This window comes from Python bivittatus, unplaced genomic scaffold (assembly GCF_059951505.1).
Source record: "Python bivittatus isolate LINGU-HERP-01145 unplaced genomic scaffold, Pbiv_v1 ctg000070_np1212, whole genome shotgun sequence".
Taxonomy (NCBI): Eukaryota; Metazoa; Chordata; class Lepidosauria; order Squamata; family Pythonidae; genus Python; species Python bivittatus.
In genome coordinates, this window is record NW_028277034.1 from 19,582,897 (window position 1) to 19,608,972 (window position 26,076).

Here is a 26,076-nt window from a genome sequence, read left to right on the forward strand (position 1 = left end):
ATATTGGGCAGACCCCATTGTCTTAATAAGAGAATTCTCTATGCATTCTCTTTTTTAGGACAAAACCTATCATTGTCAGTGTTTGAGACAGTGGCCCTAATGTTTTACTTAGACTGGAGGCCAGGCTACCTAGCATAGAAACTACAGCTTGGCAATTAAATACATCTTACTGTCTCAAAATCAATCTATCTCCTATAGGGCTCTGCCCTTTTTAGGACGGGACATCTTCCAGCACAAATGGTGCTGAACTGTAGCTAGCAAGCTGGTCTATTTGGGTATGTCTCCTGATTTCCTTTTACGCATGAAACTGGATAAAGCAAAGGAGGCTATTAAACAAATACTAAAAGATATGGAACTCTAGAATAACCTTGCAGCTGCCCCAGGGCTATACCAACTCTATAATGAAACAAGGAAATTGCAAACCACACAATGCCTATGAGTTATCTTATTCCAAATATTGCTGGATCTTCTCTACAGCACACTTCAATGCCCTTCCCTTTGCAAACATGGATGGTAACTACAATCAGACACTCTTTTCACACAGAAGATGCCCCTGTGCCTCTGATGAAATTGAAACAATAGAATATGTCTTCCTGAGGTATAAGATTTTACAAGGAATTGCACTCCCAACTAATTAATACACTGCCTGGCTATTCTAACTAATTATATTTTTAAATTTTCCTAAAAGATAAGCAGTGTAAAATACAATAGCTAAATTCTGTGCTCAAGTCATAACACTTCCCTACTTAATTAATGATATTTTATTGTATTTTTAAATTGTTATTTGGTTGTTTAAACTTTTATGATCTGGACTATAATGACTGTTCATTTGTTTAATTTTGCTCAATGTATATGTGAACTCAGCCATCGTGGCTTAGTCAATAAACTATAGTTAAACCAAAGCACATATAGGAATCCAACCACTGACACTTTTAATTAAACCTACCTAATATATTCTTGCTTTGAATATTCACAAAATGTCTTTGTTGCTGAGACCTATTAGTAGATCTTAAGTTTTACTCATAATGATTTGACACAATAAAGATGTGATGATATAACTTGTCAATTTATTTAAGATGTCAGGTGCTTAGAAGCAATCAAAGAGATCGAAATTTTATCTACTTTGCTAATAAGAGTTATTTTGTGGTCAATATAAGAAAATGGCATTTGTTTATTTACTACGGTTTATATGTTGCTGAATTCAAGAAGGTTCAAAGTTGCATACAAAGAAAAAATATGCAACATTAAAATAAAGATCATCATAAATAATAACTAAGACAAAATAACAGTGCCCTGGAAAACAGCCTCAACATTTAAACCCATAGCAGAAGTTTCCCCCATCACTAATCTACACCTGAAGGTTTTGAGAAGATTTTAATGGCATTCTAAAAACCCAGTAGGATGGGAACCAATCCAATCTTGGAAGGAATGCTATTCCAAAGAAGCAGGGCAGCTACTGAAAATGTTTTTCCTTGTGGCCCCTGAAGATGACATCCTTAAGAGAGTCCAGGAGACCCATGTTCCTTGATCTTATTAGGTAGGCAGAAGTTACTGGGAGAGAATGGTTTCATAGATATCCAGGTTCCAAGTCTTGTAGGACTTTGAAGATAACAGTTGGCACCTTGAATTACACCTGGAAGAAAAATGATAACCAGTGCAGCTTTTGCAGAAGATATATTACATGTGAAAACTTAGAAGTTTCTGTCACTACATGAGCCACTGTATTTGGATCAGTTGAAGTTTCCAGGTATACTTCAAGTTCTTTATATGTAAATAATATATAATACATTTACTAATGCATTTACTGTACATTTTGTAAATTTGAGGATTGGATTCATGATGTTTCTTCTTAGAATTTTTAAAATTATGGCTCATTATCTTGCCTCATGTTGGATGATCAAAAGCATTATTTTGCTAGCATGTGATCATCCAATGCAAATTCAAGCCCTACATGGAAAAGGAGATGTCAGATGCTGAAGCTGCCTTTTGAAAAGGCTGAGGAACAAGAGACATTATTGCTGATGCATGCTGCATAATGCAGAACCAAAGGAATACCATATGAATACCAAAAGTAAAGAAATCAATATGTGCTCCATGGATTATAGAATGGCCTTTGATTGGGTCAATACGTCAAGCTGTGAAATGTGCTTGGGAAAATGGGAATCCCAGAAATCTCATTGTCCTCAGGTGAAACGAGACACAGGTCAGGAACATGGCAAAACAAACTGGCTGCAGGTTATTAAAGGAGTGACACCAGGTTGTATTCTCTCCCCTTATTTTATTTATTCAGCCTATATTCTGAATATATTAAGGAAAGCTGGATTGTTAGAAGATGAGCATGGTTTTAAAATTGGATGAAGAAACATCAATAACCTGCATACACCAGTGACACCCCTCTGATAGCAGAAAATACAAATGATCTGCAAGCTTTAGTCATGAAAATCAAGGAGCACAATGAAAAAATGGAATTATGATTAAATATAAAGAAGACCAAATTAATGACAACAGGTACAGCAACCATCTAGCTACTATTTATGTACTTCTCAGGCTTATAAACCATTTCAGTGCACAAACATTGTTTTCAGCCAATTGCAACCAACTCTAAATGGTTTATACTCCATAATCTGTAAAAAGGGTTAAAACAATCCATAACAAAAACACTTAATAGCCGTTAATCTTACTGTGCCAAAGAAACACCATCTCAATACAAACAGTCATAAGCTACAGGGGAGAAATAACCATTTCAGTTCCCAAATGCTTCCTGGAACAAAGGTTTTGGCAGCCTTCCTAGATTCTGAAAGTGTTTGACCTGCCCTAATCCTGGGAAGAATGCTGATCCATAGGAGGAAGACAGAGTTCTGAGATAAAAACTCAATAAAGAATTATATTGAATATGCTCAGAATTCAGGTTTGTAGAGACTTCCCACTTGTCAGATGAGGACTTTCTGAGAAGAAGAGGAAGGCAGGAGAAAAATCTATTCCAACTCTTCTCTGCTTTCAAATGTGGAAAAAAGCAGATGGTAGCATTTGGTTAATTTTATCTGGACTTTGAAGCTAAACAGGGTTGGGCCTGGTTGGCACTTGAGTAGGAAACTTCCAGCCCTATAGGAGAGAAAGTTAGAATAAAATACTTCTAGAATTTAATTCTGCAGAAATGTATTCCTTTGATGGAGGAGGATTCAGTCACATGAGTCACACCAGAGAATGATATATCCTGGAAATAGCTTTACCATCTACTCTTTTTTACTTAGCCTATAGCAATGGCTGTTATCCTGCTGATATTTGGTTTAGAGAGAGAAGCTCTTGAAGAGAGCATTATTGTTATACAGAACTTCCTTTTCATGCTGTCAGTAGTAAATTATTTCTTTTTTTCTGGATTCAGAGCAGGGGACTGTGGCTCAGCTGCAATCATTTATTGAAACTCCATTTGAAATGTATTAAAATGCTCATTAGAAATTTTACTGTGATACAGATTTTGCAGCTATGTGCCTAAATTAATGATTTGGTTCTTATAAGAATGAACTCTTACTGTTGCAGAAAGTGAAAATGTACACCTAATGATATAAAAGTTTCTTTTTTACTTTTATAGCATATATTTGAAGTTGAATTTTTATTAACAACGTGATGCAAGCCTCCCTGCTAATACTGTTGTTCTTTATTATCTCATTTCTGAGACCAGTCACTCTAGTCAACATCTGGATGGATGGAATGGATGGATGGATATGCATGAATGTTTCTGGAAGTGGCACCACTGTTTGAAGTTATACTTCCAAACAGAATCTGTACAGAAATTTGAACACTTATTTTATTTATTTATTTAGTACATTTATAGGTGGCTCACAATTAAAACAGAGTGAAAAATATAAAGAACCAGAATTAAAAGCAACAGAAATGACATAAAAATAGCAACCACGAATACTCATAAATACTCCAACTAGCCATGAAACAGGCTCACCCATGCTATCAGGGCCCCAAGCTGGCAAAGCCAGGTTTTTAGTGCCTTGCAAAAAGCCAGCAGGTTTAGGGCAAGTCTCATTTATGGAGGTATGATGTTCCAGAGAGTGGGCGTCAGGGCAGAAAAAGCTGTCCTCCTGGGTCCTGACAGGTGACACTCCCTCACAGATGGAACCTGGAGTATGGCTCTCCTGCCAGATCTAACAGGACTGGTAGACACCACTGGGGAGAGACGGTCCCATAAATAACCTGGCCCCAGGCCATGAAGGGTTTTAAAGATAACCACCGGCACCTTGAATTGTACCCGGAAGGATATCAATAGCCAGTGCAGCTTGCAGAGCAGAGGTGTCACATGTGCCAAATGACTAGCATCTATAGCTGGCTGTGCCGCTGCATTTTGCGCCAGCTGAAGCTTCTGAATACTTATAGCAGTCATGTCTCCATATTCCAGAACTATTTCTACATTGCCATATGAATGCCTATTGGCTGCCAGCCCAGCTACTATTCTGCATAGTCCCATAATGCACATATGGAGCCAGGGTTGTATTTTTAAAACAGTATGTTGAGACCCTCACGGGAATAATTGTAGTCCTACTTGATAGCAAGTTTGATTGTACTCACAGAGACTTGTACTTCTCAGACAAGAAATAAAGCTATTACTATGTGAAGTTCTCACAATTCTTTCTTGACATAAAGAGTCTATTTCAAAATATTATCTTGAAATATAATGTAAAATCTTGTTTCAGTTCATTAGATGTTAGGAAATATCTTTCTAGAGAGTAGATACAATGGACAGTTACAAAATTTTACTTTGCTGATAAAGTTTTTTCAGAATCATATCATAATTGTATTGTCGAAGGCTTTCACGGCCGGCATATGATGGCTGGTGTGGGTCTTCCGGGCTGTGTGGCTGTGTTCTGGAAGTTTTGTTTCCTAACGTTTCGCCAGCACCTGTGACCGGCATCTTCAGAGTGCAGGAGCACAGACAGGAGCAGTTCTCTCTGTGCCCAGGGTCTTTATATGCCACATTTCCTCTGATTGCTCAGGCGATGTGTGAGATCTTCCTGTATAATTTTAACATTAACCAGATTGAGATATATTGTTCTGCCCAAAAATCACCCAGTGGCGTCTTGAATTGGGTGTCTCTAGTACAACTTAATCAGCTTTGCATTCTGACTCTTATGTGTAGTATGTGAAAACAACCAAACATTGTTATATTAGGCACATCTCTTAAAGCAGTTGCATCTTTTTTCAGGCAGAAACCTGAAAAAAGTGATGTGCTTTAGTGAATAGCAGAGAGCACATCATGCAACATCTGAAGCATTTCTTCCAGAGTGTTGAAGTATTCCCAGCCTTTCTATCTCATGGCTATAGCTTCAAGGTTATTTACTGTAGGTATCTTCTTTCTAGATTGTTAGTAACTACATTGGGGATGGAGGGGTGGGTGTCAAAACAGGCAAGATTGCAGTTGTAGCATCATAATTGAAACACTGCCTCTTTGTACATGTGTGTGATGTTGATGCATGTGCAAAATAGTTGGGGCTTGGTTTGCCATGCTGCAATTATCACATTGCCTTTTTGACCCCCACCCCACCCTGTGGACACCACTGGTTGTCAGTAAAAGAAGTACATTAAAAGGCACTTTCAAAAGTATTTTCCCACAGATATTTTCTTGTGAATTTAGTAATTATGTGTTTTATCTTTTTGTTTTTTTAAAGAGGAATTCTAACAGCTTGAGTCAGTAACGCACATTCAATTCTAATTAATATAAATTGCCTTGAATAAACAGTTTGTCAGTTCTGCTAAAGAAATGCCATACATGTTAACTTTACTGAAACCATGCTGCACAAAGATTTGCTGTAATACAAGTATGAGAACCTAGTTTTGCTCTTTTGGTTGGTTAAGAAGACCAGCCACATCTGAAAATGAAGTTATTATCTCTTCCATACCGTGATAGAATATGTGTGATGCTTAGTCGGGTCAAATCTAGGTGAAGTTTGTCATGAAGAAAGATGCAAGGAAAATGAACCTATATGGTTACAAAATGTCTTGGAAGAAATACTATCCTTTGCAAACTGCATTATTTATGTTGGGAAAAGATGGGGGTTTCTTTCTTTTTTTTAATTTACATAAACGAGACAAGCTGTAAGGTTGGCTTTGTTTTGAATTTTCCATATACTCTTTAAAAAAAAGATCAAGTGAAACAGCCCATACTTTATGACACTCTTAATTTCTTAGGGTAATTATCATTATGATATACAGACTCTGCATTTTTCCAACTCATCTGTTTTTATTACACATTTGTAAGTATTGTTCTCTTATAGATGTTAATGTTGTTATTAAAATTAATAGTGTCAGGGACTGGATTTATAAAACAAAATATTATTTGCAATTTTAAAAAACATTATTATTGTTTGTCCATTAAAATGTATCTCTAAACCCTTAAAAGTTTCATTCATGAAGAATCTTAAATTGCTTGAGGCATTTCATTTCTTAAACTTTTTTTTTAATGGTAAATAATTTAAATGTTTCTTTACATATTTCTTTGAATTGGGCATCTACAGTCTAAAGTACTGTTGATATTTCAAAGGATGGCTGAAAAGGTACAATTGAGAAGCCATTAAAGATCTCTATATAGAATCTGTCAGCTCTAACATAAATGTAGTTTATTAGCAAAATTACTTCATTGAAGTATTATAAACATTTTCAAAGCGATGTTACCACAAATATAACTGAGACTCTGCTTTCTAAAATCTTTTTATATTATGAATAGACCACAAAATGTATCAGACTTGACATCACCACATTAGATTCCAGAACTATTTCAATTTCAACTTAGTTCATGTCCAGCTTTAAAGGTAATTGTTCCCTCCCTAAGTTCTGAAAATGTTAAACCTAACCCCAATTAAACCAGCATATGGAATGGAGATATGCAATGGGCATCTCACTGGCTATCCCTGATATAGAATGTATGACGCTGCCTTACCCTGCGTTAGTTCATTGGTTCATCTAGCCTTTTGATGACTTTCTTGTGTTAAGGACAAGGATCTCCCCCAGTACAACTTGATGACTGAAATGGGAACCTTCAGCATGCTGGCTTTATTAGTAGTCTGCAACACTTTAAAGTTTTTTTTTTCTTTTTGCACTCTCTCCATTGGAAACATACATGCACATACTTTTGTATATGTTTTTGCAACTAGGAAAATAAGAATGTTATAGAATGTTTGTGTACCCAGTTTAGGGTTTGTTCTGTATGTGTGTGTGCCTTCGAGTCAGTATTGACTCCTGGAGACTGCTTGGACAAGTCCCTGCAGTTTTCCTGGCAAGGTTTTTCAGAAGTGGTTTGCCCTTGCCTCCTTCCTAAGGCTGAGAGAGAGTGACTGGCCCAAGGTCACCCAGCTGGCTTTGTGCCTAAGGTGGGACTAGAACCCATGATCTCACAGTTTCTAGCCTGATGTCTTAATCACTACACCAGACTGGCTCTCTTGTCCTGTGTAGTGCTTGCTAAAAAGTTGTTTAAAGGTAATGTAGAGAAAAAGGGGATTTTTTTTTTTTTAAAAAGGTAGTATTGTTCTGCTAAGCACCTTTATGGAATTGAATCATAAGTGCTGCACAGACATAATATTCATACAAATCCTTGCAGAATTATTACTAGATTGATATATCTAGGCTCACTTATGCCATTAATATGCTGAAGATAATTTTATCCCTATTCCTAGATTTTGCATATCCAAATATTTTAAGCAGAATATGAGATAAACCATTTTAATTTTATTTTAAACAATTCTTCAGAACTACATTTCTCAAGCAGATACTTTCTGGTTCCATTATTAAAAAGGAAAAAGTAGAAGTGGACACTTCTATGGCAAACTTAATTTACTAATGTAATATGAGTGCTTGTTTATATTTTAGCCTCATTCTGTTCTCCCACTAGTTAAATCCAATATCCAGATGAAAGAGTAGCCTTTAGTTTTATTTTATTATTTTCACACAGCTTCCTATCTTTACCCAAAATGTTTACATATGCATAAAATGAGAATGCCTCCCACATCTCAGAGAGCTGTTAATGTTTCTGCTCTGTTAACCATACAAGTGTAAGTCTGACATGCTCATTTCCTCTTGCATTGACCACAATAAAATAGTTCATTATTTGAGCATTATTCTATATGATTTAACATGAAATAACTATCCTCCATTAGCAGTTTTAGTTGCCTTTTTGTATTCAATATGCTGCCTTAAAGGTACCTGTTCTTCTGAATCAGGTTGAAGGCTATGGTAGCCTGGGTTCTCATAATATAAGCTAAAATGTGCTAGATGTTTAGTATGTTTTGCAGACTCAACCTATAGTTCAGTGTGAACTCAATAATTTAATTGATTAATTAAGGGTTAATTCCACAAGACATGGTTCATTGAAACATGAATAAGAGTGTTGTGCAAATACAGCCAATGATTTAAACATAAAGGATTGGAAGAGTTTAGGATAATTAGAAGGAAGTGGCGACTATTCACTATTGCCCACCTGCACGAAGTACTTAATAGGATTAGATTTCTGAGGAGCTCAAAGTAGGTTAGAGTGGTTGTAAGTTACTGATTTTAGCTTTGTTGTCAAAATCCAGGAGAAAGGTTAATTATTCCTTCTGGTTTCAGGATCTAGAACAGCCCTATAAAATCAGGGCTCCAGGCATGCCTTTATTTCATTCATTCATTCATTCTCTACAGTTTTTATACTTCACAGGTAGGGTAAAATGGAAGCAGAAAAGAGTGGGACTGGCTAAACCTTTTCCATCTATCAACAGTTAGCATAAGAACAATTAGCCATCTCTAATTTTTCTTTATTTTTAGTTTTAAAAATCCTACTAAACCTAGGAGTTCTTAGTTGCAAAGGTAGATGGAAACCAGTCCAAATAACAGCTCTATTTAGCTGGGACAACCCTACATTTTTTTGATAGCTGCAATTAGTAAGTTAACCTGGAGTAAGAGGAGACTAAGTTTAATGTATTATTGTATGTAAACATATCCCATGTGAGTAGGTAATCCTGTAATCAGTTGCAAAAATGATGTTTTAGCATAGGATTAAAGCCAATATGCGGTCCTACGATCAACTGGATGTGCTTTGGGGGGGCGGGTGATGGGGTTACTCCTCTTCTTCCCCATAAGAAAATGACTCAGTGTTTTGGAACAATCTGTTCCCAAAGTGCATATTCTAGTGGAGAAGAGAAGCCTTGGTGGTACCTCAAATTGCTATATTAATTGGGGGTTATCTCATCTAAGATGAAGATTGTGCTGGAACCAGAAAATGCAGATATTCCATTTGCTGAAGCTCCTTTATTTCTACTGAGAGAGGTAGTTAAGAAGTTGCATGGATTCCTTCATGTTTTCACATTTTCTCTCAGAAATGGAGGGGTTCACATCTGCTTCAGTTGTTACGAGCTTAGTATTGAAGGATTGGAAGTTTTGTTTTATCCCGAAGTATAAAGGTAACTGTGTCAGTATGTATTTCTTTGAGACAAATGCTTTTACATACAATATACCTAGTCACCATTTGTGTTGGGAATGCTGTTATTTATATTTTCTGATACATAATTTCTTGACTTTAGTTAGATGTAAGAGAACTTGATTTTATTCTTTCAGAATCTGTAGCAGAATTAGTTTTAGCAGGTAATAGCTGTAGTTTTATAACCATGTGGATAAAACCTTGAAAAAATGAGAGGTTAGTGAGCCTGTATATCTGATTAAATAATTACATCGATATAATCCCCATGAATTACTCTTAAAGCAGCTGCATCTTTTTTTTTTCCAGGATGCAAACACTGGGCTTGCTGCAGATAGTGTGCTTATGCAAGATAGCTGTGCTTATGCAAGTTCCAGAACATTTATTCTTAATCATTTTCAGAATGGGCGTAAGCCTAACAATTTCCATCACAAATAGGACTAAACTATACATGTCTTTGTCTTCAGATGATAAGAAAGCTGGGAATATACTGGTTTTCCCACATATAGTACTTTTACTCACTTTGCAAGTTTATCTCTTTTCCTTTTCTGACATTTTCCATTGGAAGAAGCCATAATGCTGTATTTTGGTGATATGGAAAGTCAAGCTTACAATATAAGGAACTGCTTTGCAGCCATATCCTCCATACAAAAGAAGCCAGCAGACTTGACCAAATGCATTCCCAGATAAGCCATTGGCCTGGATTGTTCTGTTGTCCAACCCTGGTCATTATTTTTATTTAAGCTGTATTTCCCATCAGTACAGGAGCATTCTGTGACATCACAGCACTTTCATCTAAAAACTAGAGAACTCATAAGGTCAAGGAAAAGCTTTTTTTAAAAAAATCATAAAAATAATCACCTTTGAGTCAAACTTAGTTCTATATACATAAATGTATTGATGCAGTTTTTCAATTTGTCTTCATTTCTGCTGACTCAGGAGCAGTGACTACAAGGAATCACTGTTCCCTCCTAAATTGTGACAGTAACAAAAATACCTTAATCCATACTCCAAACCAAAGGGACTGAAGTAAAAAAAAAATCCAAGCAGTCTGGCACTATGCAGGCAACTCATCTCCTGCAGAGGACAGAAACTGACATACTCTTGTAAATTTAATTACTTGCTAGTATCCTTTGCCTGGTCTACTGAGATGGAAAGTGAAGCTGTCCATGCCCAGGTTCTCAAAAGATCTGCTAGAGAACTAAACTTCAGATATTAAGTAGTGGGATTAAGTAAGTGTTTCTTGCAGTGGGTAAACTGCCCTAATTTAAGATCTGTAGCTTTCTAGTGAAATCCAACTTTGGATAATTTTCACTGGAGCTGAGCAGGAAATAAAGGCTCCATAGCCAAAGAAAGAAGAAAAAATAGGATCAAATAGGTATGGACTAATCTTGGAGAAGCACAGATATCACCTACTTAAGTTATAATAAACAATAAATTTTGGACTGTGTTAATATTTATGTAAGAATTAATGAGATTTCTTCTTTATGTCATTGCAGGTCAAAGCAACAGACCAAGATTCAGGCCATTTTGGACGTATTGAATATTTTCTTTATAATGGATTCCATAACAATGAAAAATCAGAAGCATTTCAGATTGACATAAATAGTGGCTGCATATATGTGTCTCAGGATGTTGACAGGGAAGAAGATCCATCTACATATGATTTCTTAGTAAAAGCCATAGATGGGGTAAGTTTCACTCTTAAATAATGTCATCATTTTACCTTTGGGAAATTATTCTTCAGATATGAATGCAACCTGTGTGAAGTTCCTCTCAGCTTCACTTCACCTCAGCAGCATCTGAATTAGAAATCACTGTTTAGCTTCCTATTATTTCTTTATTAATTAATTTGATTCATTTCCACTTTTCTATCAAATGAATAACCAAGTCCAGTATCAATAATTAAAATACAGAATACAAGCTAAAAATAAAACTTGAACTAAAATTAGTTAATTAAAATATGCTGACAGATAAGCATATTTATAGCTTTTCTAAGACTAAGAACCAAATAGATCCCCTAAAGAAATGGTTTGTATAGTCTGGGAATGACACAGGAAAATAATCTCCCACATGACAGTGGCTCTGTAATTGTTAAGACTCTAACAATTGTAGAATTTTCAACAGGATACCTCTTGTATATTTTAATACATAGGCAGGCTATAATAGGGAAGGGAAGGGGAGGGGAGGGGAGGGGAGGAGAGGAGAGGAGAGGAGAGGAGAGGAGAGGAGAGGAGAGGAGAGGAGAGGAGAGGAAAGGAAAGGAAAGGAAAGGAAAGGAAAGGAAAGGAAAGGAAAGGAAAGGAAAGGAAAGGAAAGGAAAGGAAAGGAAAGGAAAGGAAAGGAAAGGATCTTCTAGATAGTAGAGCTCACTATCATCTGTAATAGTAACATGTTTAAGGAGAGGAATATATTATTTTTCACTTTGACCATTACATTCATAAGTTCCATTTATTCCAATAAATAGGCATGGCATGCTCTAAAGAATGCTATTCTTGAGATAGAAAAACCCAGCCTTAGCTTCTAATGGCAAAGTTTGTGGGTAAATACATATTGAGACTCAGTAATGCACAATATAGTTAACTTGTTTTTGTCTACCTCCTCCAGCCTATGAGAAGGCCAAACTACATGTGCAGGGCAGTCATGTGTATCATTTTACTTTGTTCAAATAAGTGTGCATGCAGTTTATTTATAAACTAAAAATGCACATGGAGGTAGTGAACTAAACCATTGTTCTTTCCCCTCATTCTGTTTTTAAGCTATTCCATATCATAGCTTTCTGTCAGATATTAAATGATTGTTCAAAAGTTATTTAGGCTTAAGACATGTAAAGACTAAAATTATATTCCTAGAGTAAAAAGGCAAAATATTCAGTTGAAGCTGAGGTATGTCATGTGATAACTACAGTGTCTTTCAAGTAATAGAATGCCTACATTTGCCTTAATATTCTGGAAAATCTATTTCTTCCAGTGTCATAATTATGCATTCCGAAAATGCAGTTGTTTTCTGTAACTAAAAACCTTAAAAATGAACCTTGCAGTTAATTTTGTACCAGCGTTGTTGTACAGAAAATAAAAGGTTATATGTTTTACATCATTTACTTTTAACACTATATAGATTTGTTGTAGTTTCTCGTCTCATGTCAGAAATGCAGGAACTGGAAGGGAGATAATTATTAATCTAAATTTTAAAAAATTAAAAACTTTAATAAAAATATAGATTTATATACTTCTTGCCCAATGCCGGGCCACGTTGATGGCAAATGTATTTCCGACCAGCAAGTCATTCTGTGTGCATGTCGGTCCCAAGGGGCAATGCAAAAGATGGATAGTTGTTTGAATAGCACCACATTCACAGTAAATATCCTTGTCCTCAGGAAGAAACCCCCATTTTTCCATTTGATTTTTAGTTCTACCCAAGCCAGTGCACAGTCTATTTAAACATCTCCAAACCATCCACTCCTCCTCCGAACTTCCAGGCAACTCCTCAAGCGGTTCTATCCAGTCGTAAAGATGTTCTGCTTGGGATTTCCATCTTTTTAATCGTTCTGTTTGAGGTGTGGTAGCAATCTCCTCGGCGCAATCTAAAAAGCTCCTCCTTGATTTCAATCTTTTTGTGGGAGGTACTTGACCAAATAATGGGTGTGCCAGATCGTATAACATCTTTCCATATTCCACATCTTGTGCCATGCTCCTTCTAACACCTGGCGGGGCTATTCCCACCAAGATATACAGTTTATCAAGTGGAGTGGGGCGCAAACATCTAGTAACAATACATGTATCACTAAGCGCCCTATCCACATGTCTAGAATGTGCAGACCAGCCCCAAATGGGGCAGGTGTACTCTGCTGCCGAGTAACACGATGCAAGGGCAGCCATTCGTAGAGTAATAGGATGGGCACCCCTGGTAGTTCCAGCCAACTTTCTGAGGAGATTAATACGGGTGGAGATCTTTTGCTTTAAATTGCAACAATGTCTTTTAAAGGTTAACGTTCGATCCAATGTAACACCAAGGTAACATGGTTTCTCACAATGTACCAGACTCACTCCATCCCAGATAATATCAAGCCTATGTCTGGCCTGCCTGTTTTTAAGATGGAATGCACAGACATTAGTTTTTGATGGATTAGGTTTTAGTCCATTCTTGTTACAGTATTCTGACATATTCTTAAGAGCCAGAGTAAGCCTAACTTCCACCTCCTTGAAGCTGGCTCCCTGAGCAGTAAGTGCCAAGTCGTCAGCATAGATGAAAGACAATGTATCAGGATCAACAGGCTGATCATTGGTATATATATTAAATAACAAGGGGGCAAGAATGCTCTCCTGCGGAAGACCACGTCGCTGGGCTCTCCACCGGCTCTTTTCTCCTTGAAAGTTGATGAAAAATCGTCAGTTTTCAAGTATTGTCTCAATACATTTAGTCAGAGCAAGATCATGTGTGATATTATATAGTTTCAAGAGAATCTTCCTGTGATTAACTGTGTCGTAGGCTGCAGATTAATCCACGAAAGCAATTCCTGTAGTTAGACCCAACTGAAATCCATCTTCTATGTGCTGAACGAGTTTAAGTATCTGGCCTGTGCAGGACTTCCCTGGCCAGAAACCAGCTTGTTGAGAGTTGGTTCAATAACAGGAAGCATTCTATTTAATAGAACTCTCTCATACAGTTTAAAAGGATGGCAAAGGAGGGAAATTGGATGAAAATTCTTTGGGTCATCCGGTTCTTTTCCAGGTTTCAAAAGTGCAATAACCCGGGCTTTCCTCCAAATCTTCAGAATGCAGTTTGAGGCCATGCATGCATTAAAAAGTGATAATGACCATTGCTTGGCAAAATCTCAAAAAGTCTTGCAGCTTTACCATTCTTCATATCATGAATTGCTGTTTCCAGTTCTTCTCTATCAAAGGGTGAGGTCAGTACACTGGCCTCCCTTTCCATTGCCCTTGGGAGCCTGCATTTCCCAAGTCTCTCCTTAACCCTGCCATTTAGCAACAGCTGATGAGCTATTTGATTTGCTGTAACGTTCTTATAGTGGCATGGGTTTGTTGGACCATTATTCAGACATTTTAAAAGTTTCCAACCCTTCTGGCTGTTCTTTGTCAAATCAGTTGATTCCAGGGTGGCCTTCCATTTCTCCCTCCGGGATTCTTCAAGGAGTGACATTATATTATCACCAGTTTCAGTCGTTTCTTCAGAGAATGGGTTTTCTTCAAACATTCTGACATAGTTATTAAGATGAGGCATAATATCTGGAGAGAGCCCTGGTACAAAGTGAATTTGGCACCCTCTCGGAATAGATTTTCTAGACGCATAGCTTACAACTTTGACAAAAAGGTTGTAATTTTCTGGTATTGGTTTTGTAAGGTTTGCCCCGTTCGACAGAGAAACTCCCGTGACACGTGTGGTTCACAAAAGAGGTTTACTCATGCGTAACGTAGCAGTCACAAGCAAAGCCAGGACTGGCTTGGTACATTTACATTACTCCTTTATAGTTGTCTCAATCCCCCTGCGGGCCCCGTTGCTAGGTTACATATTACAAATTAGATTGCAGATTGCCCCCTGTAATCCCCCGCTTCTACTGGAATGGCAGGTTCAGCCCAGTTCTCTTGTTTCTTTGATTGTTGTTGCCTGTGGTGTGGTCGTTGCCTTCATTGGGGCTTCTGTCGCGCGCCCAGCCGGAAGCATCCCCTCCCTGCTGATCTCTTCCTCAATTCCGCGGCTCTCTCCTTTGTCTATAGCGCCCGCGGCCTTCTGGCGTTAACACAACACATCTGCTCCAGATTAGTGAAGTGGCGCCAGGTGGCCCATTCATTAGCTTGCGGTTTCGCATTTCCTCTTTCTGCGCTAGCGCTCGAGCGGTGAAATTGACTAAAGCGCGGCTGGGCAAGTTCCTAGGCGTGCAGTGCCAGCTGAACCTGACAGGTTTAATATTTCACAATTCAGAATCAAGTACATCAGAAAAGTCCCTTCAGTTCACTTTTTTGAAATTAAAGCAATGTCAACACGGAACATTTCTTGGCCTAATAACAGAGTGCACCTCGCATGTTAATGGTCTGTGCTGCGAATGAGGGATCAGGTCCCAAAACGTCTTGATACATTGATTACTGAGATTGTTACTCACGAAGATCAAGTCAGGGTTATATCCTCTTTTCCACCTACCACTATTAAAGGAGGCTAGAAGTTTGGCATCGTGGATTAAAGTAAAGGCATTAACCTCTGACCACAACTCCACCTCTTTCCCATCTCTATTCGTTTTGCTATATCCCCAATTAATAGTGTGACTGTTAAAATCACCAAGAATAAAATTAATCCTTTGTGAGTGAAAATTCCCAGGTTCAGTAAAACTAAATGGTATATTCGGGGGCTTATACACCGAAGTAACCATTTAATTTAACTGACAGTATTTCAATGTCATTTTCTTCTGTGAGAGCCATTGAAGATATTATCAAATCAGGACAGACAAAAAGCACTGCCATACTGTTCACTTGGTCTCTCAATAGCAAGTTTCATTCCTACTATACAGGACGCCATTGATAAATTTCTCAATGAGTTTCCTGCACACAGAGTACATCACACTTACTGGTCTTGCAAAAATTGCTTAATAGAACTTCCTTGTCTGCTAATATACCTTCAATATTCATAGTAGCCATTATTAAAACGTATATCAGCAGACAAGGAAGTTCCTGTTGTAGTTATTATCAATGTATATTCAGTGCTTTAGAGTAATGAGACCTGTTTCCGGTGTATCATTTTAGTAATATTTCCAATAAACCTTTAAAGAAGACTGGGCTCCACAAATCTCTTCATTATGAACAAGTCCTCTTATTATCTCTGAAGTTGGTGGAGGCAGGGGGGGGGGGGGGAGAGGAGGTTGCACAATGTATCATGAGAAAAACTGCCCCTCTCCCAATTTTGGTCAGGAAGAAGAAGAGAGATCTCTTGTATCATGCTAATCTTTGTAGCTGGCAAAAACAGCTCCTACTTCTGCCTTTTCTGAAATTTAGCAGGATAGTACATCTCAGCTTCTTTTGTAGAAGTTCATGCAGCATGTTGTTCCACAATGTAAATTGGGTTTTTGTATTTTTGTTGTTGTTTGTTTGTTTGGCTTACCATGTTTTGTGAAACCAGCTTTTATGGACTGTAAAATATACCCTGTGGTTTGGTGTTATATAAATCTAGTGATGTAGTTTATTTAATAAATCACAGGTAAGTAATTCATTTCTTAACATAATGAATGAATCAGGTCACAATTACCAAATGATTTCCACTGGCTGTATTAGTAATCACACATTTCTCATCAAATAAGGGAGGGGAACAATTTCTTATGAGGAGCTATTAATCTATAATTAAAATCAAAGAGGACTATGATGCTGATGGTTGATGGATCGAAAATCAAGGTGGGTAGACTTTATGGTAATGAAGGATTGTAAAGTATTCACTCTCATTCTCTCTTTGTCTCTTTTTTTCCCCTTCCTCCTTTTCATTATCATTTTTTGTGAGACTGTATTAAATTAGGGCTGCGTGAATTTTGCATTTCTCAAGATATGAGAAATATTCCTCCTAGAATCCCACAATAGCCTTAGTAGTTCTTTTACAGTTCTAGAGATGAGTGGGAGACTTTTTGCCATGTGATAAGGAGAAAGAACTACAGTGGAACCTCGGTTTACGAACTTAATTCGTTTTGTGACTCTGGTCGCGACCCAAATTGGTTGCAACCCAAAGCAAATTTCCCCATAAGGTTCAATGTAATTACTGTTAATCCATTCTGGCATGGAGGACAGGGAGGCAGCTATTGCTTGGAGGGAGAGTCCCCCTCCCTACGACCACGTGTCGGGCAGAAAATGGCCGCGGACCACGGGTCGGGTGGAAAATGGCCACGGACCACGTGTCAGGGGCGGAAAAATGGCCGCGGACCACGTGTCAGGGATGGGAAAATGGCCGCGGACCACGTGTCAGGGGCAGAAAATGGCCATGGACCACGTGTCAGGGGTGGAAAAATGGCCGCAGACCACGTGTCAGGGGCGGGAAAATAGCCACAGACCACGTGTCGGGGCGGAAAAATGGCCGCGGACCACGTGTCAGGGGTGGAAAATGGCCACGGACCACACGTCGGGCAGAAAAATGGCCGCGGACCGTGTCACGGGAGGGAAAATGGCCGCATATCCTGTTCGTACCCCGAGGCGGAGTTCGCAAACCGAAGCAAAATTTTGCGGCCGGAGCTGGTCGTAACCCGAAAAGTTCGTTAACAGAAGCGTTCGTAACCCGAGGTTCCACTGTAGTTGACTACTCTGCATTTAGCCCAAAGATAGATACTGATATTGGTGCATCATTCACAGACTCAGGGCACTTTTATATCAGTGTGAACAATCTTTTCACACCCAGGAAACACACTTCTTAAAACAATTTGTTTTAGACAGACTAAAACTATTCAAAGGATTAACATACTCTCTTTACCCTCCCAACAAATCTTGGAGGCTCTAAAATAGGTGTCACTTGTCTGAAACAACACTGTGACTATCTCATGCATCCTTTCAGATTACTATAAAGAACATTTGAGGGAAAAGAAATGAATTTTCAAACAAGATTCACAGCATACATGGACTCAAGCTGTGTTCACTGTACATTAATTCCCTTTATTTTCTCCAGGTATTTAATGATGCTTCCTTGCAGCTATAGAAAGGCAATTTCAGTGTCATGCTAAATAGAGGATGCAGTCATAGGAACCAATGAAGGAAAAAAAATTGAAAGGTTCGTTGAAGGATAATGCTGATGGCTGCTTAAACTTCCCAGCTATCTACTGAATATGTACTTCAGATACACTGGCATTCAGCATCTCACAAACTGCTGAACATAACGACCAGGGGGCCACAGATGAAGAGAAAGGGATTCCCTCTGAGTTCACTTGTGTTCTTCCTGCTCTTTGTTTATGAGTTCGTTAATCTCAAATGCTCTTCCTTCCTTTCTTCCCCAAGAAAGCATGTGAGGTCATGTATTTCTTATAAATAAGCCTTTCAGTTAAAGTTACAAAACATGCTTCACTAATCCTTGCTCAGATTAGATTCTGCCTTTTCAGTAATATATTCTGAAATCACTTCAATACTTTCCCTGCTCAGAATGTGAAAATGAACAGAAACTCCAGATAATTTTTTGGATAATGTTATTTTATAGAGCAGATTTTGTATGAAACACTTTCCTTTGGTAATGGGTTCAAAATTTTTTTATTGTGTTTGCTTCTTGCCTCATTAAACCCCTATGGGCAGCTTTTAGCAAAATTAATACATGAAATAAAACTCAAAACTTAATTCCATCACAAATACAATAGCAGCACTGACAATTCATCTCACTGATTCACTAATTCAGTGTTTCTCAACCTTGGCTTAAACTTGCCACACGTCTTAAACTTGCCAAGGTTGAGAAACACTGCACTAATTACTACTAATCCTGTTCTTTGAAGGCTATCTTGAAAAGTATTCTTTATACCACTTTCGAAAACTATAGTAAGGAAGAGCGATCTGTTCCAGAATGAAGAAATACACGTGAGAAAACTTGCTTCCAGCCTCTTGCCTCTTTGACATCGGGGCGGGGGGGGGGGGGAGGAATCTACAGATTCAACAGCTGAACTGAACGCATTGAGCCAGCAGATTCTACCTACAGCAAGTGATAGCAAAGACACTGAGAACCAGTACCATAAAGGCTTCAGAGACTGCAGCAATGCTGAGGTTCATGGGATGGAAGGCTGGAAGTACCAAACCTCTGTCCCCAGAAGCTTTCTGAATCTTCACACTCTAATCCTGCCTCTTGCTTTGGGGTGCCAGCTTGGTGGTGCCTCACTGGCATCTGTTCTCTAACTCAAGTGTGGTGAGAGAGAGAGGACTCTCACCTGTACTGCTTTTCTGGTGATTAAAATATTAAACTGCAAATGTGTGAGGGAGGCATGGCAAGACTTGGGGAGGGTGTGTGGGGGTCCCTGAGTGGGCAGCATGGCACAAATTGAGAGGAGCTGTGGGAGGGCGCATGGGTGGGGGAGACTTACCCCAGCAACTTGCAACCTTCCTTGCTGGCTTCCCCACTGATTTTCTGGGGAAGCCAGCAGGGAAGGTAACAAATGACGATCATGTGAGTATGAACCGGTTGCAAAGTGCCCAAATTGTGATCATGTGACTGCAAATCCGAGGACTGGTCGTAATCACCATTCATGCAGCCCTGTCATAATTTTGAATGGTTGCTGAATGAATGGTCATAAGTTGAGGACTATCTGTAAATTGCTACAAGTAGTTTTCTGCTCAAAAGCTCTGAAAATACTGGGGAGCTTCAAATAATTATAGATCACAAAGAGAGGGTAAAGAAAAAAAATGTCTTCATGAACATAGTCTGGAAGGCATATTTGAAGGCTGACATCAAACTTACAGTTCCATAACTTGTACAGAAAGCTAAAGAAAATGAGACTTAGCACAACACAGAAAACAGAAATAAAAAAACCAGTGCAAATTCCTGGCACAAGGTGTTATCCTTCTTCCACCAGACAGGAGGCAGGCAATTGCATTCTGCATGAGTTGTAGTTTCCAAATAGTTTCAAGGTCAGGCCCTAAACAGAAGAAATAAAGGCCCAAATTATTGTTGCTGAAGATTCCTGGTCAAGGAAAGGTTACAACTGGTGCACCAGTGGAAGCTGGGCAAAAACTGCTCCAGCCGGAGCTGTGAGTTCCGGAAGGACTCCTAGATTACATACCAGCTCTTTGAAATGTAGTGCCACCTCATCTAGAATCAAAACTAGAGCTACCCTGGAACTAGAAGATTTCCGAATAAACAGCAGCTCCACCATGATGTAATTCACCCTCACCCTTTTCCATATCTTTCATACCCTCACAGCTTCCAAGCACTAGATCAGGAATCCTATCATATCTCCTGATCAGCCTGGGATACAGATGTATAACTAGGTGTCATTGGCATTCAGTTAAATAGAATGGGCAAGAAGGAATGTATAAATTCTTGACTGTCAAATGTGGAAAACTACTTAACAACAGCAGTGAGAACTATTTCTTAGTATATCTTAGTATAGCCAGTTAGGCTACAAGTCTAAAGCAGTGGTGGACAGCTGTTAGGGCCAGTGAATAGGTCTGGAAAGTCTGTGTCATGGACTTTCTTGTAAAATGACTGCCATGGAAGTAATTCCTGCTCACAAAATGGCAGGATGGGTGTAGCCAGTTACAATACACCCACTTATCAGAAGACAAAATGATGAGGCTGCTCCCTACCATTCCTTTTAGGCTTCTAGAGATAATTACTCCATCTTACTTTAGCTTTTTTTGTGGGTAGATGGGCAAACATCCCAAAAAAGCTGTGGGCTCCAGACTTTTCTGTTTTCTAGCAGTGCTTTAGAGATCTCTGTGGGACTGAGATTTTAAATCAGAATGTTGCTTGAGGTTGGCCTTTTGTTTTACACAATGCCAGGTTCTCAGTTAATATTTTAAAATTCAAGTACTGTAGAACAGAGAATCTGGCAGCAGGGGCATTGCAGAGTACAAGGTTGTGTATGTCAAACTTTTATAATTGCCTGGCAATTCTGATAAGTTTGCTGTTTCCCATTTTATGCTCATCAAAGCATTGTTGTGAGTGGGATTAATGGGATGTTCGCCTCAGCTGTTAAAAACTTGCATGTGAAAATAACCCCCTATTTATTTTTTTAATATAATTTTATTGAAAGTTTTAAAAACAAGAGTAAAAATTAATACAAACTAAAATAAAGTAAGTAGGAAAAAAGAAAAAGGAAGAAATAAAAGAGAGAGCTAAAATGCAAAAAGAAAAAAAGAAAAAAGGTAGAAGAAAAATATAAAAGAAAGAAAAAAGATATAAAGAAGAACAATTGTAGATTTACCTCTTCTCTAAAGTTACATTGTGACTCTCTTCTTTCTATAATCTAATCTATCTAATCATCAAAACCATAGAGCATGCGTTCATTTTTTTCTGTTTTATGCAAAAAGTCCATAAGGAGTTTCCAGTCGGCAATAAATGCAGATATTGTTTTTTCTCTAATCAAACAGGTCAATTTGGCCAGGAGAAGGGAGGAGGAAATCATGGAGAAGGGAGGAGGGGATCATTAGAGCAACCTGCAGAAAGAGGAATTACACTAGAATTGCTTCAGAAAATGTTTGAGGAATTAGGTAAAATTTGTCTGAATCACTTAATACTAAGCTTTTGAAGAGAGAATGGACAAAAGACTTGTAAAGATGAAAGAGGAGATGAAAGAAGAAGTTAAGAAAATGGAAAACCATAAAACAAGTGATTTGTTGGAAATGTGAACAACAAGAAAGGTCATTTTACCATGCTTGGTAGCAAAAAAGCTAGAAGATTTCGAGTTCAAATGTATACACTGATTCACAGGATTTTAAAGATTAATATACAACTGAAACCAGAACTTTTTCTCTAGAGACTAATGGATAAACAGTTGGAAAAAAGTAATGGAACTTTGTTTTTATATATGATAACTACAGCATGATATTGTACACACAAAGATGGAAAGATTTGGCAATACCTACAACAGAGGAATGGTTGGTGAAGATGATAGAACTTGCTAAAATAACCCCCTATTTATATAGAAAAAGAAAATATAAAAACTGAACCACAAGGCACTGGATTTCCTAGAAATAATAAGAGCTTGGTGAACGTATGGAAGGGAAGCTGGCAATTCATTTCTCTTTTGCACAGACTATGTTGTTCCAGGTTCCCTGGTAGCTCTGTTGATATGCTGCTTGGACGATGTTTTTTGCAGTCTTTTATTGCCCAGCTGAAAAGTGAGCACTGATCAGGCCATAGTTTCCCTCCATGTTATTTGCATTCTGAGGTCTGCAGAAGTGCAGATAATTGTGTATGTGGCTTCAGAATGGATTAGAGGAACTGGGGAATGGAAACAGTGCTATGTAGGAATGCTTAAAGTCTCCTGTAAAAGAGAACTATTTGCTACTTTCTCTATACCATGATTTAAATCACTGGATCAAGTTACTCCCCATCTCTAAACCTGTGGCTGAGTTTTCTGAAGCTTTGGTGTGGAACTGCCATATATATTGATGTTGACTGTGATGGGTTTATTGTTTTAAAACATCTTAAAGTAAGTGAGTATATTGCTTTCACACAGCTCAGTTGGCTTACATTGCTATCCAGAAGTCCTTTAAGATATCTCAGATTAACTGACATCTAGCTATGTGAAAGGTATTTGATCCTTTGTGATATCTGATACGTGGCTTACAATTTGTTTTGATTTGGATTTAACAGGGTGGACTAAGTGCCCAAGCTTTTGTTCACATAGAAATTGAAGATATCAATGACAATCACCCTATCTTCAATCCTGCAACTTATGTGATAAGCATCAGCAGTCATACACAGCCCGGAACAGAAATAACTAACCTTCTTGCTACAGATAAAGATTCTGGGATATATGGAGCTGTGACATATGAACTGATTCCAGGACACCTCTCTTCCCTTTTTAAAGTGGATCCATCTACTGGTATGATACAAAACATATGCAATGCAATATAATTTTAATCACATGGTATTACAGGATCTTGAAATATATATATATATATTAAATCTGTACTTGAAACATTGATTTTGGCCTGAAACTTAAAATATGGTTTGTTTGTTTGTTTGTTTTTAAATTACTAGTACAGTTGCTTATACTTCTGGAGCATCTGATGCAGCAATCTTACTGAAGCGGAATAGGTATGGGTCTGGATGGGAGGCTACCTAGAAACTCTGTATGCTCTTTGTTCAGTTACATCTTAGAAGAAAAGAGGAATATAAATATAAGAAATAACCTCTATTTAGTAAACATCTCAGATCACACTTTTAAAGCAGGCCAAAGTAAGTAGATGCCCTTTTTAAATGTAGAGTATCAGGATCAAGAAAGATCCTTCTTTAGTCATTTTTAGGATTTATTTTTATATCAGTTGGATTTCAAACACTTGATGCAGTCTAAAGGGCATAAGAAGATTCACTGAGTAAGCCAGTTGATTTTACGTTCATAGAAGTAGCTGCTACTGAGATCTAAGTTCTGGATTTTGACTTCTAACAGAATTCTTGGGTATCCTTTAAGAAGACTACCACTTGTAGCAAGCTACGTTGACCCCAGAAAAAACAAATTTGGTACAACATTGGAAAAGTGAAACTTTGCTGACAATACAACATTGGGAGACCAAAACTGAAGAATACATACTGTAGGCAGCCAAGAATTATCATAGTAATTACATAAAAATTAACAATGGAACACAGCATCCACAATCTCCTAAATTGAATTGGGCGGGTCGAAGCTATTGGAAGAAGACAGCCCCTTAGGTAACCCGGTCCCAAGCCATGCAGGGCTTTAAAGGTGACAACCAGCACCTTGAATTGCACCTGGAAACACACCGGCAACCAGTGCAGCTCCCACAGTAGTGGTGTTACATGTACTGTATATCCAAATCCATTTACTATCCATACTGCTGCATTTTGTACCAGTTGAAGTTTCAGAATGCTCTTCAAGGGCAGCCCCATGTAGAGAGCATTGCAATAATCCAAATAGGAGGTAACAACTGGTAACATTAGAGGGCATGAGTGACTGTGAGGAGAGCCTCCCAGTCCAAGAATGGGCACAACTGGTGTATAACCTGAAGATGTGCAAAGGCCGCCTTAGCCATGGCTGCCACCTGCCCTTTGAGCAGGAGCTGTGAGTCCAAGAGGACCCCCAGATTGCACACTGGGACTGTCCGGGGCAGTGCTATCCCATCCAATACCAAAGATGGAAAAACCTTGTTTTTCAAGCCAGGAGGGGCATGGATCTAACATACAAGTGGCTGAGGTAGCAGCTGCAAGGGCCCTGTCCACTTCCTCAGGCTCAATGGGCTCAAACTCCCCACCCAGATAACTGAGCCAGACGAAGCCCCCATAACCTCCATAGGATCTCTCCCAGGGCTGGGTTCAAATGTAGAGCGAATGCAAGTGATTTAATCCACCAGATGTCTGACACGTGAGGGGGAGGGACTGCAGCTGTAGGGGCTCTGGCAGCCGCAGCCAATCTAAACCTTCCTGTGTCTGCCTTAGTAAACCCTCACCTCACCTCCCTGAAGCAACGACAGGTGGGCAGCCATATCCCGCACCTCGGCAGTCCTGTTTGCCTTCCTCCATGGCACGGCTTTCATCAGTCAGTGGAGGCCTCTTCCTCATTGGCATTGGCCTCTCTCCCACCGCCACGCCTCTAGTCTGCCAGCCACCCAAAGCTCTTCCCGTGCTAGGCAATTGACCTGGAGGCCTAGCGATCCAGAGCCCCTGCCACCACCACTGTCAGCTCTGATCCAGCTGCCACGACCACCACTGCCAGCTCTGACCCAGCTGCCAATGCCACCGGTTCCAGTCTCTCTGGCCCACTTCACCGGGTAAGGGAGTGGACCCTCAGTGCCGTGTGCACTGCCTTCCCAGGCTGCCAGGCTGCCTGGGCAAAGTTGTTACTCTTCTGGGCCAAATAATCCATCAGCCCGATTTAACTCGCTTGGGAGACAGTCTCCAAGGACTGCACACCAACTCCAACCACAGCAACACATCTCAGACCAATCCATGACATTACTAAAATCTATCCACTAACGGCCTCCATTCTAATTGCACATCACGACTCGATGCCATGCTGGAAAAAAAAAAAGCAGCCAATGTTTAATGTTAAAAGTACAGTATAAATATTTAAGTAGTGGTTAGCAGTTGGGAAAATAAATGGAAGGAAAGGGGAGAATGCTTTACCAAAAGTTTTTTTTTCATAATGTTTTTACTTATATTTTATTAGTAGTTGCTTATCTTCTACTTTGCTTTTTGTATCTTTATTCTTGTGTGATTTCTGTTTAAATAATCTGTCAAAGCTTATGCAATTAAAAAAAAAAATGTAGCAAGTTTCCCCAGAAATTTGTTGCAGCTTGTACATTGGAGAAAAAAAGGTAAGATAAATTGCCTTTTATTTGTTCATTCTACAGATCATTTGAAATATGGACTTTAACATTGCAGTGACAAGATCCCAAGGGATGTACAGGTAGTCCTTATTTAGCGACCACAGTTGGGACTGGCAACTTGGTCATTAAGCAAAGCAATCACTAAGTGAAACAGCGACTGTGCTTTTGATCTTACTTCAGCTTTCCTTTGCCTTATAGACCTGCAAAGATTGTAAATGCAATCATTGGTCGTGAAGTTATTTTTTCATCATTGTAACTTGAATGGTCGCTAAATGAGGCAGTCGCTAAACAAGAATTACCTGTAACTTCAATTACTATTTTTATGAAAATCGCTACCTTCCCCAAAATTTGAAAATAAAGTGGCATGATAGTTTATTTCATTTTTTAAAAACAAAATATAGATGACATATTTATTTATAGGTCGGAATGCATGTTATATAATTAGCAGGGTGGAAGAAGGATGTATAGTACTATTATAGATGGCTGATATGGATTAAAGTGAAAGTTCTCTTTAATACATTCCAACTCCTTGAGGAAAATCTTATCTGAAAAAGATACATCATTTAGTGATATTTTAAAATGTTGTGGCAACTATGTTTTTCTTTAGCAAACATACTCTTTGCAGATGTACACAAAAACCAATTTTGTATTTATTAATTAGTAACATGTTGG

The 26,076-nt window shown here is 38.6% G+C and overlaps 1 protein-coding gene across 1 annotated transcript in view; it reads left to right on the forward strand.

Moving 5' to 3' along the window:
• Window positions 1-26,076, forward strand: part of DCHS2 (dachsous cadherin-related 2) — a 107,613-nt gene that overhangs the window by 30,825 nt on the left and 50,712 nt on the right. The window contains exons 2-3 of the mRNA XM_088133246.1: window positions 10,945-11,136; window positions 22,712-22,943. Coding sequence (XP_087989372.1) covers window positions 10,945-11,136; window positions 22,712-22,943 — 424 coding nt within the window. The remainder of the gene's footprint in view (window positions 1-10,944; window positions 11,137-22,711; window positions 22,944-26,076) is intronic.